General features: G+C 40.7%; 1 protein-coding gene across 1 annotated transcript in view; it reads left to right on the top strand.

Moving 5' to 3' along the window:
* The first annotated feature begins 543 nt into the window (after positions 1-543).
* Psmd1 (proteasome 26S subunit, non-ATPase 1) overlaps positions 544-15,131 on the top strand; it is a 68,533-nt gene continuing 53,945 nt past the window's right edge. Inside the window, exons 1-7 of the mRNA XM_055616517.1 lie at positions 544-722; positions 6,358-6,401; positions 7,375-7,448; positions 7,604-7,773; positions 9,879-10,084; positions 12,006-12,149; positions 14,105-14,331. Coding sequence (XP_055472492.1) covers positions 707-722; positions 6,358-6,401; positions 7,375-7,448; positions 7,604-7,773; positions 9,879-10,084; positions 12,006-12,149; positions 14,105-14,331 — 881 coding nt within the window. The 5' untranslated portion in view covers positions 544-706. The remainder of the gene's footprint in view (positions 723-6,357; positions 6,402-7,374; positions 7,449-7,603; positions 7,774-9,878; positions 10,085-12,005; positions 12,150-14,104; positions 14,332-15,131) is intronic.

Here is a 15,131-nt window from a genome sequence, read left to right as displayed (position 1 = left end):
GCCAGCAAGCTCCACCTGACTCCACTTCCAACAGTATTGGGATTATATCGGCCCTGGGAATCCAAACTCAACCGTGGGTCCTCATGCTTTCATGACAACTACTTAACCGACCAAGCCGTCCCTCCAGTCGTGTCCCACCACCACCTTTCCCCACTTAGCAGCTCTTTCTTTAACACAGGTTTCTAAGAGAACCCTTGGCTACACTTGGGATGGCGGGTATTACTGCAATGAGACCGCCATAGCAATAGGTGGCGCTGCGAGCATTGCCGTCTACCTTCCTTTATACCCTTTCTCTTAGCAATGGCGGGTGATGAGTGGGCCTCTCTTTGCCAGGGTGTCTACTTTGAAGCCTGACGGCAGGTGCAAATGAATGCTCGTTCCCGACCTGCCAGAGCTCCGACCTCACGGAGAGTTATAAAAAACAACTGCGTGCTTTTTGCCCCGTTGCATGGTCTCGAGGGGCGGCCGCTGCGCAAAAGACACAGGGGTGGAAGTGAATTTGCGCCACACCTCAGGCGGGGATGTGGGCAGCCCCAGAGCGGGCGGGGTCCTCGGCTAGAAGCGAGCCGGCGGCCTGTGGAAGGGACTGACTGAGCAGCGCACCCGGGAACCTGGAGGCGCGGCGGAGCGAGCGGGCCCTGTGCTGACAGATCTAGGGCTTGGCCAGGACTGTGGAGGAGCGGACCGGCGAGTGCAGGGCGCAACCATGATCACTTCAGCCGGTGAGCGCTGCCGGGAACAGGCGCCCCAGGGAGGAGCCGCCGCCGCGCCGGCGTTTAGCTGAGTCAGGGCGGGTGACTGGGCACCTCCGGGTCGAGCGGCGGCCTGTGCGGCCCCTCTGCCCGAGGCCCACCCCGGGGTCAAGGGCTGGGAAGCTGGCCGGGCCACCGCAGGCCCTTTGGGTTCGTAGGAATCGGACCAGGTGACCACCTGGACAACCCTCTCCAGCCACACCCCCGTGCCAGGACCAGACCGGGCTCCTAGGCGGTCCCTGGACCGCCCAGGGATTCCTTTTATTCTCTCAGTCCGCTTCTCGGCCGAGTGACCCCCCGTCTTTCCCCGCAGGTGTTTTGGTTTGGGGTGGGTCCCTGTGCCATCGTAAGGCTGGCAGAGCAGCTCCTGGCCTGGCGTCCTAACTGCTACACGCCGTGCGTCTGCCTTGGGCTTGAGATAGCTTCTCCTGGAAGTCCGAAATTCGGTTTGAGGTGGCTGGTTTCTGGGGCCACCGTATTCACTTAAGAACTTCATTCGGTGAAGGCAGCATTGAATGGAGAGCCGGCTTACTGTGTGTGTTTAGATGCTCAGGACTGCAAAGCCGATTTCAACATACTTGTTTGGTTTTAAACGCAGATGCTTGTGGTGGATATTGAATGGGAAGGTGTGGAGACGAACTTTTAGATGGAGATTTTTCAAGGCCCCCTCTGCAGGCTGTCTGATTTATATATACATAGCTGTCCCCAGACCTGGTGCTTTCTCATACTTGGCTGCTTTCATACCCTTTCTTGGTTGTCCTTTTTATTCTATACTTGTTTGGATGTTTGTTTTTTCAGACACGGCCTCACTGTGTTAGCTCTGGCTATCCTGGAACTCACTGTGTAGACCAGGCTGGCCTCAAACTCAAAAGATTCCCCTGCCTCTGTCTCTCAGGGGCTCGGATTAAAGGTGTTTATGAGTAAACCCTGTGACGGTTATTTGCTAGCACATGAAGAAGTGTTGCCTGTACTTGAAGTTAGCCTTTTGTCCTGATGGATACAAATGATTACAAGTTAGTTACAAATGACTTTTAGTTCCCATCAAAGGGATTATTTCCTCCCCCACCCCCCCATGACTCTGGAGACAAATATTAGATTTTCTGCCATTGGTAAATACAGGCTTAGGCCCAGCCAGTACCACTGGTCTTCAGAGTGTTGGCTTCACTGACCATAATTCTGTGGGGGCTTAGTTGAGTACTGTTAAGAGTGGACCCAGAAATAGCTACCTCCTTTGGACTGCGGTCGAGGCCACTTTCACCTCTTGCCTGGGTTATTATACTAGACTCAAGACTTTTGTTTTTCTACCAATGCTTTTTCTAAGTCCCTTCTAGTTCCTGGAATTTGCTTTGGAAACTTTGTGTAGTGTTTCTTCTCAAGGGTATCAGTGATGGTTAGAATAAAATCCAGATTTGTAATAGTATCATTCTCATTATACCATAATCACTCAAGACAGTTTCTTTTGTATTTAAGAGTTCTTGTACATTCTGTTCCCACTTAGCCTTTTCTTTTGTGTCTTAGACCTTCAATGTTTATCTCAACCTAATCACTCTATTAAAACATTCTGACTCCCCATTGGCAGCTACTTCTTCTTCCTGCTATTCTGTAATAACCGTGTTAATTTTGCCTTAATGCTGTTATACTGAACTCCATGGTAGGATTTTGGGCAGGAAACCTGTTTACATAATTCTCAGGACACTGCTAAGTGTGTGGCTAATGTTAAAAACTATGTCTTGAATGAGAAAATGGGTTCTCTGAGTTTTTAGAGCAGACTGAAACAGGACTTAGTAGGAATATAAGGAAATTTTACCCTCTTTGTGGTTTCAGGACCAAGGATTTTTGAGATCCTACCCTGAAATACTGGGATGATAACATATACATTTATACCTGTCATTTGAGTTTATTGAATTGTCAGTTTCTGTTCCAACCTTTTTGTCACTTTTTTCCTGTCACCTCAATTTGGCTTAGGACCTGGGCTTAGGACTTACCCCAAGTACTTTACAGGCCAGAGTTGGGGTTCTGTAATTTATTTATTTTTATTATATGTTCATTGGTGTTTTAACTGTACATATGTCTGTATAAGAGTGTCAGATCCCATGGAATGGGAACTGTAGACAGTTGTGAGCTGCCATGTGGGTGCTGGGAATTGAACCCTGGTCCTCTGGAAGAGCAGCCAATGCTCTTAGCTGTCCAGTCCCTAGAGTCATGGTTCTACTGTGGCAATATAGTCATTCATTTACTTACTGGACACGCTAGTCACTAAAAACAGTTGTGACTAAGAGGCTAATATAGACCATTTTGGGTTTCTATATTGTTTTGTTTTTTTAAGAGGTTTGTGAAAGGGAATGGGACAAAGACATTAATACTTATTTACTGGAAGGAAGCATGAATTTGAATGGATTATATTTAATACTAGCAAATAGAGGAAGTAATGACAAGCTTTAAAATAGTAGTTTTCTACTCTTTATCCTCTTCTGACATCCTGAATTGACCATTTTCAACTTTGAAGTAATACTTCCAGGACATACAATACATACATACATACAATATTATTTATATTGATAAATAATATGAAAACATTGCCGTTAATTGAGTCAACAATTTAACACAGTATCTGCTGAGTTCCTGTTATGACATAAGCTTTTATTTTTATTCAGGTTTATTTATTTTTATGTGTGTGAGTGTTTTGCCTTCATGTATGTATGTGTACCACCTGAGTACCTAGTACCCATAGAGGTCAAAAGAGGGCATCGGATCCATCAAGACTGGAATTACAGATGGTTGTAAGCTGTCACAGGATTTTGGGACCTGAACCCTGCCTGGTCCTCTGCAAGAGCAGCCAGTGCTCTTAACCATTGAACATCTCTCCAGTTCCATACAAATTTTTGAAAAGCACTTAGGTCTTTGCCTATCCAGAGTTAGATTCTATTTTATCTTTAAGTAGGAAATATTAGCATAGACGTATAAAGTGTATTTGATTTAGCTGTGTTCCATCGGAAGGCTGACATGCTGTGCCAGGGTACCATGTAAGAAACCAGTCACAGTTGAAACCACATAGGAAAGTCCAAAGATCCAGCTCTCCTGGTAAAGAAGCCATTCCAGTGTAACATTGCATGTGTGATAGGTAATCGGAGCCTTTAGAATCAAGTGTTGTCCTACTTAATGGCCATTCTGCATGTCAGCTGTTCTGGTCTGCCATTTGTTCCTCATCCTGCCATCCCCCACACAATAATTACTTTTTTTTTTAGTACAACAAAAGTGTTTCAGTAGTCAATTAAAGCATTAAGTGGTTAAAATGGTTTCATTTTAAGTTTATCTTTTCTCCTCTTTATTCTGGATGTGTCATACCAAGGTTTTTGCTTTTAGAACAGTGGGGTGCCTTTATTTTACTGCTAAACATTGTACCTTTTCCTTTGTGGCTTCCCCAAAACTCCTGGAGCTGTTTGCCAAAACTGTATTTACCAGATGAAAGAGGTAACTAAACTAAACTCTTTGAATGAAAATGACAGGAAACTTTTTAATTAACTAGTATTGGTGTTCCAGAATGATTTTATTACCAATATGAGAAACATAGTTGAGAAAATTCGGTTGTATTTATGGTACAAGGACAGAATTTCCTATTATGTCATCCAAGAACTGTCTTGTGTTTTTTTGGGAAAACTCAGCTTTCTTTTTTCTCATTGCTGCTGACACTCAGCTAAGGTGAGGATGTGGTAGACGCTGTGCTTGCTGAGACTGCTCATCCTTTATAGTGAAATTTCTTCTTTGTGGGCCAGCACCACGGCTGAGTGGGTAAGGGCTCTTGCCTCCAAGCTTGATGACCTGCAGTTTCTGGAATCCAACTGGGAGACGGAGAGAACTGATTCACACAAGTTGTGAAAGTTGTATGCACTGTGGCATGTGTGCTCACAACACACAATAAATAGGGAAATGTTAAAATAAATGTTTACAGTCTGTTATTTGTGATAGGAAGAGGGTGCTTTAATGTGAGCACATTGAAATAATTGAAATGAACTTTTTTCTATGTTATTTACTTTAATTTTTGAGTCAAGATCAGTCTCAAAGTTGGGATTCTCCTGCCTTTGTCTCCACATGCTAGGATTAGAGCATGTAGCACCACATTCAGCAGTTGTTGGTTTATTTTGTGTGAATAAATTTTATTCTAAAGTTGTATAGAAATTTTTCCTTGCTTGGTCAGTATCTAAGTGAATAGTCATCAAAGTGTAGTGAGCACAAGACCCACTGGGAAACTTTATTCCTGGGTCTGGTAAAGAAGTTCTGGGGAAGACCGAGAATTTACACTTCTAGTAAGTTCCCAAGTGCTGGTAACACTGTTGGACCAAGAGCTGTACTTTCAGAATCACTGGGCAGGGCAAAAGGTGATACCTCCTGGTTGGTGAGAGTTTTAATATTGACACAGATAAATCTAAAGGCTCCAACATATAAACTTTTACTGTTATTTTAAATGTTTTTATTTATGGGCCAGTGGCCAAAGGCACTTGCCCCAAGCCTAATGACTTGAGTTTGATACCAAGGACCCATGTGGTTAAAGGGCAAACCAACTTCCACCAGTTGTCCTCTGACCTCCATGTATGCTATGGCACACATGTTCCCCCGCACACACAGTAAAAAGTTGGTGGTGTGTGTGAGAGAGGGCGTGACAGTATATGTGTGGTGTATGCACAGGCGTGTGCTCCTGCGTATATACAGAGGCTGAGGAGTACATGGCTATCCTGTTAGCTTGCTTCTTCATGGCCTCTGTCACTTTCTCCCTTTTCCTTCCATCCTCCCTCCCCCCTCTGTCGGCCTGTTCTCCTGAGACAGTGTCTGCCTGTCTGTCTCTCACTCTCTGTCTCTCTCGGCTACAGGCTAGCAAGCCTGAAGGAGGACAGTGATCCTCCTGTCTCTGCTCTGATTCCACCAGTGCTGGGTAACTGGTGCATGTGGAAATTTGAACTCTGGTCTTCATGCTTTCTAAGCAAGCATGCTTACCTATTTGGCTATCTCCCTAACTCCATTAACTTCCACAGTTCTAAATAATAATAGTTTCTCTAATGAAAAATAATTTTTCCTCGTCTTCTGTGTTCTGTATATATGCAGTATATATGTGAGTGTGTTTTGTGTATGCACGCACACATATGTGCCAGTGAATGTAGAGGCCAGAGGTTAATAATGTCAGATGTCTTCCTCCATCACTGTTCACTTTGCTTTTTGAGACAGGGTCACACTGAGCCCAGAGCTCACCAGTGGTCTAGACTAGTTGGCCAGCAAGCTCTGGGTACCTGCCTGTGTGTGTGTGTGTGCTGGCTTTATCCCTAGCTTTTAAGTGAGTGCTAAAGGTTTAACTCAGGTCAGGGGTTGGCAGCAGGCATCTTCTATCACTGTCCATCTTTTTTGAGACGGCATCTGCTTCTTTCTGCCTTGCCCTTCGCAGCACTAGGGTCATGCCCTTCTTTTTACATGGGCGCTGGGATCCATCCATCCTTAGGTTTTGCAGCAAGCACTTTACCCAGTGAGCATCGCCCCATTGGTAGTTTTTGACCACATATTGGTGTCTATCTGCATGAACATGTTTCCTAACTGTGGTATTATATCTTTTGTCTTACAGCTGGGATCATTTCTCTTCTGGATGAAGAAGAGCCACAGCTTAAGGTGCGGGTTGAAGAAAGTCCCTGAGCTTACCATGAAGTCTATGAAGCTTCTTTGGTTTTGAGATATCTTTACATTTCCTATCATTTAAAGTAGCCTTCTATAGCCGGTAGCCAGTTGTTGAGCTCTAGCTAGAAGAGACGATATTTTGATACTAGAAATTAGTTTATGGGCTGCAGATAGTAAAATGGCACATGAGTAACCTTCCAGCTTTGTTAGCAACAATAAGCACAGAACATTGCTTCTTCTGTGTCACGTGTTTATTTTCACTTGACAAAACTTTGGAATATTGGGTAGACAAGACAACAGGTAAGGCACTTGCTGCCTAGCCTGACAGCCTGAGTTTGACCCCCAGAACACATATGGTAGGAGAGAAGTGAGCCCCCCAAAATTGTTTTTTGACCCCCACAAGCACACTGTGGCACATGGGTACACATACACATGCACGCATCTAAATAAATGTAATAAAACAACTCTTCTTAAAGTTAAAAAAAAAAAAAAGTAGAATGTTCTGCAAAGGTCTGTAGATACCTGTACTCACGTAACGTAAGCTAGCAACCTGGAGTCTTGTATATTCGAAGAAGAAAGAGTTCACTGTAAGAAATAATACATGCATAGTTTACTGTTTTATGTTTGAAAACAAAACCAGAAAAGGATAAATCTAAGAAAAAGTACATTCCAAATTTATGTATTTGTTAGACATGAAATTTTAAAATAAATATTACTGAGACTTTGGCTATAAATTTGTGGGCACTTTTTTGTTTTTTGAGACAGGCTCCTTCTACATAGCCTTGGCTATCCTGGAACTCTGTGAGACCAGGCTGGCCTAGAACTTGTAGAGATTCGCCTGCATCTGCTTCCTGAGGGCTGCGATTAGAAGGCATGCACCACCTGACCGACCAGTGGACACTATAAGGAAGCATGAAATTCATGCTATAAGGAAGTCTTTAAAATTCAATTTTGTTTTATTTTACAGGAATTTGCACTACACAAATTGAATGCAGTTGTCAATGATTTCTGGGCAGAAATTTCTGAGTCTGTAGACAAAATGTAAGAAAATACTTTATTTCTATAAATTTGGGTAAAGTAGAATTGCTTACTTAACTCATTTAGGAATCTACTAATTTGTGGCTTGAGTGGTTAAATTTTGAGTTTTTAGGAAGACCATATGTTAAACAAGGCCTACCTTTCCTTATTTCTTTCAGAGAAGTTTTATATGAAGATGAAGGTTTCCGTAGTCGGCAGTTTGCAGCCTTGGTGGCATCTAAAGTATTTTATCATCTGGGGGCTTTTGAGGAGTCTCTGAATTATGCTCTTGGAGCAGGTGACCTCTTCAATGTCAATGATAATTCTGAATATGTGGAGACTATAATAGGTAATTATCTTCCATCTATTAAGGTTTTGATCTTGCAGATGTCTTCTTGCTCTAGTCGATATAGCCTTTTTATTCACTTTGATATGTTGCTAGATTTTAGTTTAATTGGATGTTTATTATCATCTAAAACTGTTAAACAGGCAACGTGTTTCCATCAGCTTCCTGCTGAGTACAGCTTATCTCAGCAGTGACGGTCATCTCAGTCCAGTGAGCAGTTTGAGTAACCAATTAAATAAAACTAATCTTTATAGACAGATTATATAGACAATTATATAGACAATTTCTTGTCTGTCTTCTTTTTATTTGTTAGAAACAGGATTTCAGTATATAGCAGGCTGGTCCTGGACTCAGAATCCTCTTGCCTCTGGCCCTTGAGTGCTGAGATTACCATAGGCATCTGCTGCAACTATTGTATATAATTGCTGCTAATACAGGAAGTGTTTTAGTCACTCTTCATACCATGGTGGTCATTCTTCATAGTCTTCATTTGTTCCACAACTGACCTGTGAAGAGCTAGCCTTGATGTCCAAATGAGAAAATGGGGCTTTAAGATGAAAAGGTACATGGTTGTTAAATTAAAGGCAAGAAATTAAAACCTAGATTGACTCACTCTAAAACCCTTATTGTTATTTTTTGTTTATTTATTGAGATGGGTTTTGTTATGTATGTAGCCCAGTACAGCCTAGAACTCATTTTGTAGCCCAGGATATCCTCAAACTTTTGATCTTCCTGTTTCCACCTCTCAAGTACTGGGATTGTAGTATGTGCCACCATGTCTGGCTTATTTGTTGATTTTAGAAATATTGGTGTCATAGTCTGTCACTCTAACAGAGATCTGAGATTATCCACTTGTAAAATGAAAGGTTGTTTGTTTGTTTGTTTGAGACAGGGTTTCTCTGTGTAGCCCTAGCTGTCCTGAATTCCCTTTGTACACCAGGCTGGCCTCATACTCAGAGATCTGCCTGCCTATGCCTTCTGAGTGCTGGGATTACAGGCATGCACCACCATGCCCGGCTTTGATATTGTTAGTTTATTCTTATTAACTGACCTAAACTTTCCAAGTTCTACCTAGATGAACTCTAAATATAGTGTACCTAGTTTATAAAAGTCTATTGCTATCCCCCATACAGAGACTCATTTAACTTAGATCATCTACTGAGCTAACAGTTCTTTGTGGTAGTTATTTCTGTTTCCCAAGGTTTGGAACTAAACTATTCTTGACGTGGTTCCCTTTTCTTCTCTTTTCAAAGAGAAGACAAACAAGTGAAGAAAGTGGAGTGTGTGTGTGTGTGTGTATGTGTGTAGTCACTCTGTAGGTGACATAAAGGCAGCTCGGGAAATGCCTGGTTTTGGTTTCTCTAGAATGCTTAAGGCATGATTTCACCTGTGCATGTGTTTCTCATCCATTGTGCCATTGGTAGGGTACCCTTCAGTATGTCTCTGTTCTCTCTGGCCATGCTAATCATATGAAATGTGGAAGTCAAATTGAGCATATATGCTCCTGCATGAATTTTCAGGCACTCCTTGGGGATATAGGTTCCATATCATGCTAAGATGGGGGGGGGGGTTGTTTGTTTTGTTTGTTTTTTTTGTTTTGTTTTGTTTTGTTTTCTGATTTTCTGCCATTGCTTGAAAAGCATTTGGCATTCTTTGGAGTTGCTTTTTGAGCCTGTGGCACCATTGTTCTACAAAGATGATTTACATACAGTTATTAATCCCAGGATACCTAGTTTCAGATGTGAAGTATAATATATTCTTTGTGGTAATAGCTGTTACATGCCTTTTAAAATATTCTTTGTAATGACAAGTATGTGTTTCTTTAAAAAACGAAACAGCAACTGTTAGCCAACTCTTGACTTAATCGAATTGATATAATTTTGGTCAGAATAGTTAGTAATGTTTGGAATAATATCAGCTTTGTTGGTGGTGTTGTGTAGTCCTTTGTAACTATCATAAAAATGACTTATTTGAAAGTGTAAGTTCTAGTATTTTAAAGTGTGCTTACTTGTAGTGTTTGTGATCATGAATGTAGACATTGTTTTGTCTTGTTTTCTATTAGTTTAGTCCAGTTTACAAAATAATTCGTAATTTTGTTTTCTCCATAGCAAAATGCATTGATCATTATACCAAACAATGTGTGGAAAATGCAGATTTGCCTGAAGGAGAAAAAAAACCTATCGACCAGAGATTGGAAGGCATCGTGAACAAAATGTTCCAGCGATGTCTTGATGATCACAAGTATAAGCAAGCGGTCGGTATTGCTCTGGAGACCAGGAGACTAGATGTCTTTGAGAAGACTATACTGGAATCTGTGAGTAGGAATGTCGACAAAACAGGGTGTTCAGATGCAAACTCTGGTTTGGTTTGGTTTGGTTTTTTGAGACACGGTTTCTCTGTGTAGCCTTAGCTGTCCTGGAACTCACTCTGTGGACTAGGCTGGCCTTAAGAGCTCCTCCTACTTCTGCCTACCTAGTGCTGGGATTAAAGGCAGGCACCACCACTGCCTGGCCGTACCATTTTTAGAAATCTTTTTATTGGTTCTCTGACAGTCTCATACATGTACGTAGGGTATCTAAATCATACCCACTCCCACCTTCCTCTTCATACTCCTAGGTGTCCCCAGTGTGTCTCTTTCCCACCTCATGACCTCCTTTTTTCATTACACTTTATTTGTGTGTCAGTAAGGGAGCACTCATGTGCTACTACAGTGCATGCATAGAAGCCAGAAGGTAATGGGAGTTGTTCTTTCCTTCTTCCATGTGAGTCTTGAGGATTGAACCTACTGAGTCACCTGACCAGCCTGTCCTTTCTTTTGTAACTTATGGAGTCTGATTAGTGCTTTCTGCATGTGCATAGGTGTAGGTCCTCCAACTGAGCATGGCAGTCCACCAGTAGCCACACCCCCAAAGAAAAATGACTTTCCTTCTTCAGCATCCATCAATTGCCAATAGCTCCTCAGCTAGAGCTAAAGTCCGTGAGCCTTTCCCCCATCCAGGTGGGAGCGTTGACTGGCTTGAGCCTGTGCAGATCTTGTACATGTGACCAAAGCTGCTGTGAATTCATGAATACAGTGGTCATATCATATCCAGAACACAGCATTTTGCAGTCTCTCCAATTCTCTCAACCCTTCAGCTCTAATATTCTATGTTTTCTATTCTTCAATGTTCCCTGAATGGTTGATAGAAATGTCCTGTTTAGAGCTAAACACTCAACAGTCATTTATTTATAAACCAACACTTTGGCCGGTTATAAGTCTCTGCATTGGCAATTGCCACTGCAAAAAGAAGCTTCTCTGACCAGTTGATAGCCCCACCAACCTATGTGTATAAACATTACCACTGAGAAGGAATTTGACACCGAGGCCATTTAACAAGAGTATCAAACAGAGTGACAGACCTGGTGATAGCTCTGTAACATGCTTTCTGACCTTTGAGTGAATATGAGTTAGCTGGTCAAAGGGGCTCTAGCAGCAAGGTAGGAGGCAGTTGCAAAGCACAGCATTTGATAACAGTAGTATGACTGTTAGAGTATACTGTGTTCACTTAGTGACATCCTGATTGGCCTTTAAGTAGTATTAAATTGGGTCACTCCTTTTTGGATTTTGGTTTGGTTTTCTTGTTTTTCTGAAATAGGGTCACATGCAGACCAGTCTGGCCTCAAATTTGAATTCCTGATTCTTCTTTCTTCATCACCCAAGGGGTGGGATCATGGATGTGTACCACTGTGCCTGGTTTTTTGTTCAGTTTTTTTCTCCGTAAAGACAGAAATGTGTAGTTACTCTTAAGATTCCTCTAAGCCACATGTGCAACACACTTTTAATCCCAGCGCTTGGAATGTGCAGACAAGAGGTTTGACTACATAGTGAGATGCTCTGAAAAGGCCAACGGCTGGAAAGGTGCCTCAGTGGCAGAATGCTTTCCTGACTCTATACTGGTTTAAATTTTTTTTTTTTTTTTTAGTTTAGTTTTTTGTTTTGTTTTGTTTCTTTTTAGGGTTTTGTTACTTTTAAATCATAGTTGGATGGTGTTGGCATCTTTAATCCCAGCACTGGGAGGCAGAGGCAGGCAGATCTCTGAATACAGAGCATCCTGGACACAGAGTGAGTTCCAGGACAGCCAGGGCTACACAGAGAAAGCCTGTCTTTAAAAGGGGGAGGGGGTGGAAATTAAACTGTTTTGTTTCTAAATATATGTAAAGACTAAAAAGTGCTGTCTTTAAATTATGTCTTTCAGAATGATGTCCCAGGAATGCTAGCTTACAGCCTCAAACTCTGCATGTCTTTAATGCAGAATAAGCAGTTTCGGAATAAAGTATTAAGAGTCCTGGTTAAAATCTACATGAACTTGGAGAAGCCCGACTTCATCAATGTTTGTCAGGTGCTGACTCTGGCTTCCTTTACGTGCTGTACCATGCATGTCAGAGCATTTGTGTTGCACTTTGTTATGCTGAGTTTCTGTGGTCGCTTCATATGGTAACTCAGTTGATCTTTATACTCCTGTGAGGATAAATACGTGGTTTATATTCCTTTTACTGATGAATGGAATCTCATCATTTAAAAATTATTTTTCTAAAATGTATTCTTTGTATTTATGTATATTCTTTATTCAGTTTGATATGATGTATGAACTCATCACTTAAAACACAACTAAACATTGGTTATATTTTATCTCTTAATTTCTGAACCACTTAAAATTTTCAAGTAGTGTAGAAAAATATGAAATAAAGTCTGATTTTTTTTTTCCCCTTTCTCTTCTTGTAGACTTTTCCCTAAAGATAATGGTAGATTTTTCCCAATTTATTGCACATTTAGATCTACTATATTCTTCTCAGTGTCTATGTAGCTTTCATTGACTGGAGATATGCATGGTTTACTTTCAAGCAATTAATACACTGTATATATTTTATATACTGCTTAAGAGCATAGCATTTTATTTCAGCATAGCATTTTATTTCAGCATAGCATTTTATTTCATATTCATTATAATGTACTCTTATGTGTGTATATATATATCCTTTAAAAATTGATTCAGAATGCAATTTGAGACAGAAAATACCAAGTGACAAAAATGTCCACATTGAAATTGCTCCAAAGATTTTATTTATTTATTTATTTAATGCATGTTAGTGTTCTAAGAGGGCAGTAGAGGGTGTAGATGGTTGTGAGCCACCATGTGGGTGCTGGGAATTGAACTCAGGACCTCTGGAAGAGCAGACAGTGCTCTTAACCCCTGAGCCATCTCTCCAGCCCCAAGTTAATTTTTTATATGTTACCCTAAGTCAGTTTAATATTTAACATTGTATTTCCTTTTTCTTTATATTAGTTTTTAGAGTTCTGTTATTTTTTTTTCATGCTCATATAATTGTTCTTTGTCCCTTTCTTCTAGTTCAACTTCTTTCCTTATACTGTGGTTATTCAGTACATTAACTCTGCCTTACTTAAGCAAGTTATTACTGGTCACTTGCTTTGTTTCTATTATTTTCTGTTTTTAGTTTATAGTAATTTTGACTGTATATTTTTTCTTGAAATTGAATAAATTTCTACTTACAAGGGAATAATATTTAAACTGAGTTTTTAAAAATTAAACTGAGTTATTAAAAGGTTAATCTTGTTTAAATACATGGAATATTTTAACAGAAGAGAAAAGCTTTGAAATGATAATTTTGATTACTCTTGTTCTAGCCCAGCACAGTACACTACGTGTTAAATGAATGATTGATTTGTAAAACTGTATGGTGATAGAGAAAATACGGGTTGAAGAGTACTGGATATAATTTAAGATCAGACAGCAGTGCTGAACGCCTTTTATCTCAGTGCTCAGGGAGCAGAGGCAGGGATCTCGCACCTCAGGCCAGCCTGGTCTGCAGAATTCCAGGAGAGCCAGAGCTATCTACAGAGAAGGTCTGCAGAGAAACCTTGTCTTGAAAAACCAAATAAATAAAAAAACAAATAAATAAATTATGGATGTGGTAAAGAGGAGTGAAGATTGCTGGGTGTGGTTGTATACACCTTTAATCCCAGCCGAGCCAGGCAGATGCCTGTTTGAACTTGAGGTCGCCCTGGTCTACATACATGCCAAGTTCTGGGATACACAATGAGATCCTGTCTCAAAAAAGAAAAAAATAGATTCAGCAGTTAATATTGAATACTGCTAGCCACCAGGCATAGGACTGTGAATATGATTTTTAAGAAAAATTTACTTAGTATTGGGTTTCAAAATGGAATGCTAGAGTAGATAAATGTTCCAGTTTTAATTGTGGACTATGTGTGCTCTGAGTACCTTGCATATGAAGTTTTCAGTTACTATATGCTTGTTCTTTTTCTCTATTTCAGTGCTTAATTTTCTTAGATGATCCTCAGGCCGTGAGTGATATCTTAGAAAAGCTGGTGAAGGAAGATAACCTGCTGATGGCCTATCAGATTTGTTTTGATTTGTATGAAAGTGCTAGCCAGCAGTTTTTGTCATCTGTAATCCAGAATCTTCGAACTGTTGGTACCCCCATTGCTTCTGTGCCTGGATCTACCAATACGGGTACTGTGCCCGGATCAGAGAAAGACAGGTATCTTCTTCTGTGTCAGAGCTAACTGTACATCTCCACTTATCTGGGAACTCAATAGAATAGTCCTAGAGAGTAGATTTTGACAATAAATAAGTTTAACTGTTAAGTTTTACAGATTGTGAAGTTTAATGATAGTGCCCTACTTTACACTATGATAGGGAAAATAAGGACAACCAAAGTGGATTCTTCTAGAAAGAAATAGGTGCTACAGGATGCATGTCAGATACTTGTGGCTACTTAATTATAATAAAATATGTGAAATAGGTGGGCCAAAATAATTGTCTCAGATTCATCTGGACTAAATATTTAGAAAGGAATGTTCTGGGGTTTGCACTTCTAGTAAACCCAAATAATTAATATCTTAGACTCAGACAATATACAGTTTCCCCTGCATATTATACATTTAGACCAGCGACTTAAATTATGTCTTGGCTGTTCCAGGCTAGTGAGCAGTGCTGCTCCACGACCTCCGCTTTAGTTCTGCTTCCAGATTCCTTCCATGACTTTCTTTTCTGACTCCCCTCATGGTGGACATTTAAGCCTTTCCTTTTGGTCATGGTCTTTATCACAGAAATAGAAAGCAAACTACCATAGAGATTGGTACCAGGATAGTATTGCTGTGTAGTACCTGGCCATGTTGTTTGGGGGAGGACTATGAAGTATTTTGGAAGTGTTGGGGGAAGGAGCCATTGAGTACTTAGAATTTAATGGACTGTTCTGTAAGCTCTTGGAAGATTTTTTTCATCTTCCATTGATCTGTTTGTCTTTCTTTATATGAGTACTATCTTTTTGATTACTAA

This window comes from Psammomys obesus, unplaced genomic scaffold (assembly GCF_907164565.1).
Source record: "Psammomys obesus unplaced genomic scaffold, mPsaObe1.curated_primary_1811, whole genome shotgun sequence".
NCBI lineage: Eukaryota > Metazoa > Chordata > Mammalia > Rodentia > Muridae > Psammomys > Psammomys obesus.
This window is presented reverse-complemented; position numbering and strand designations above follow the sequence as displayed.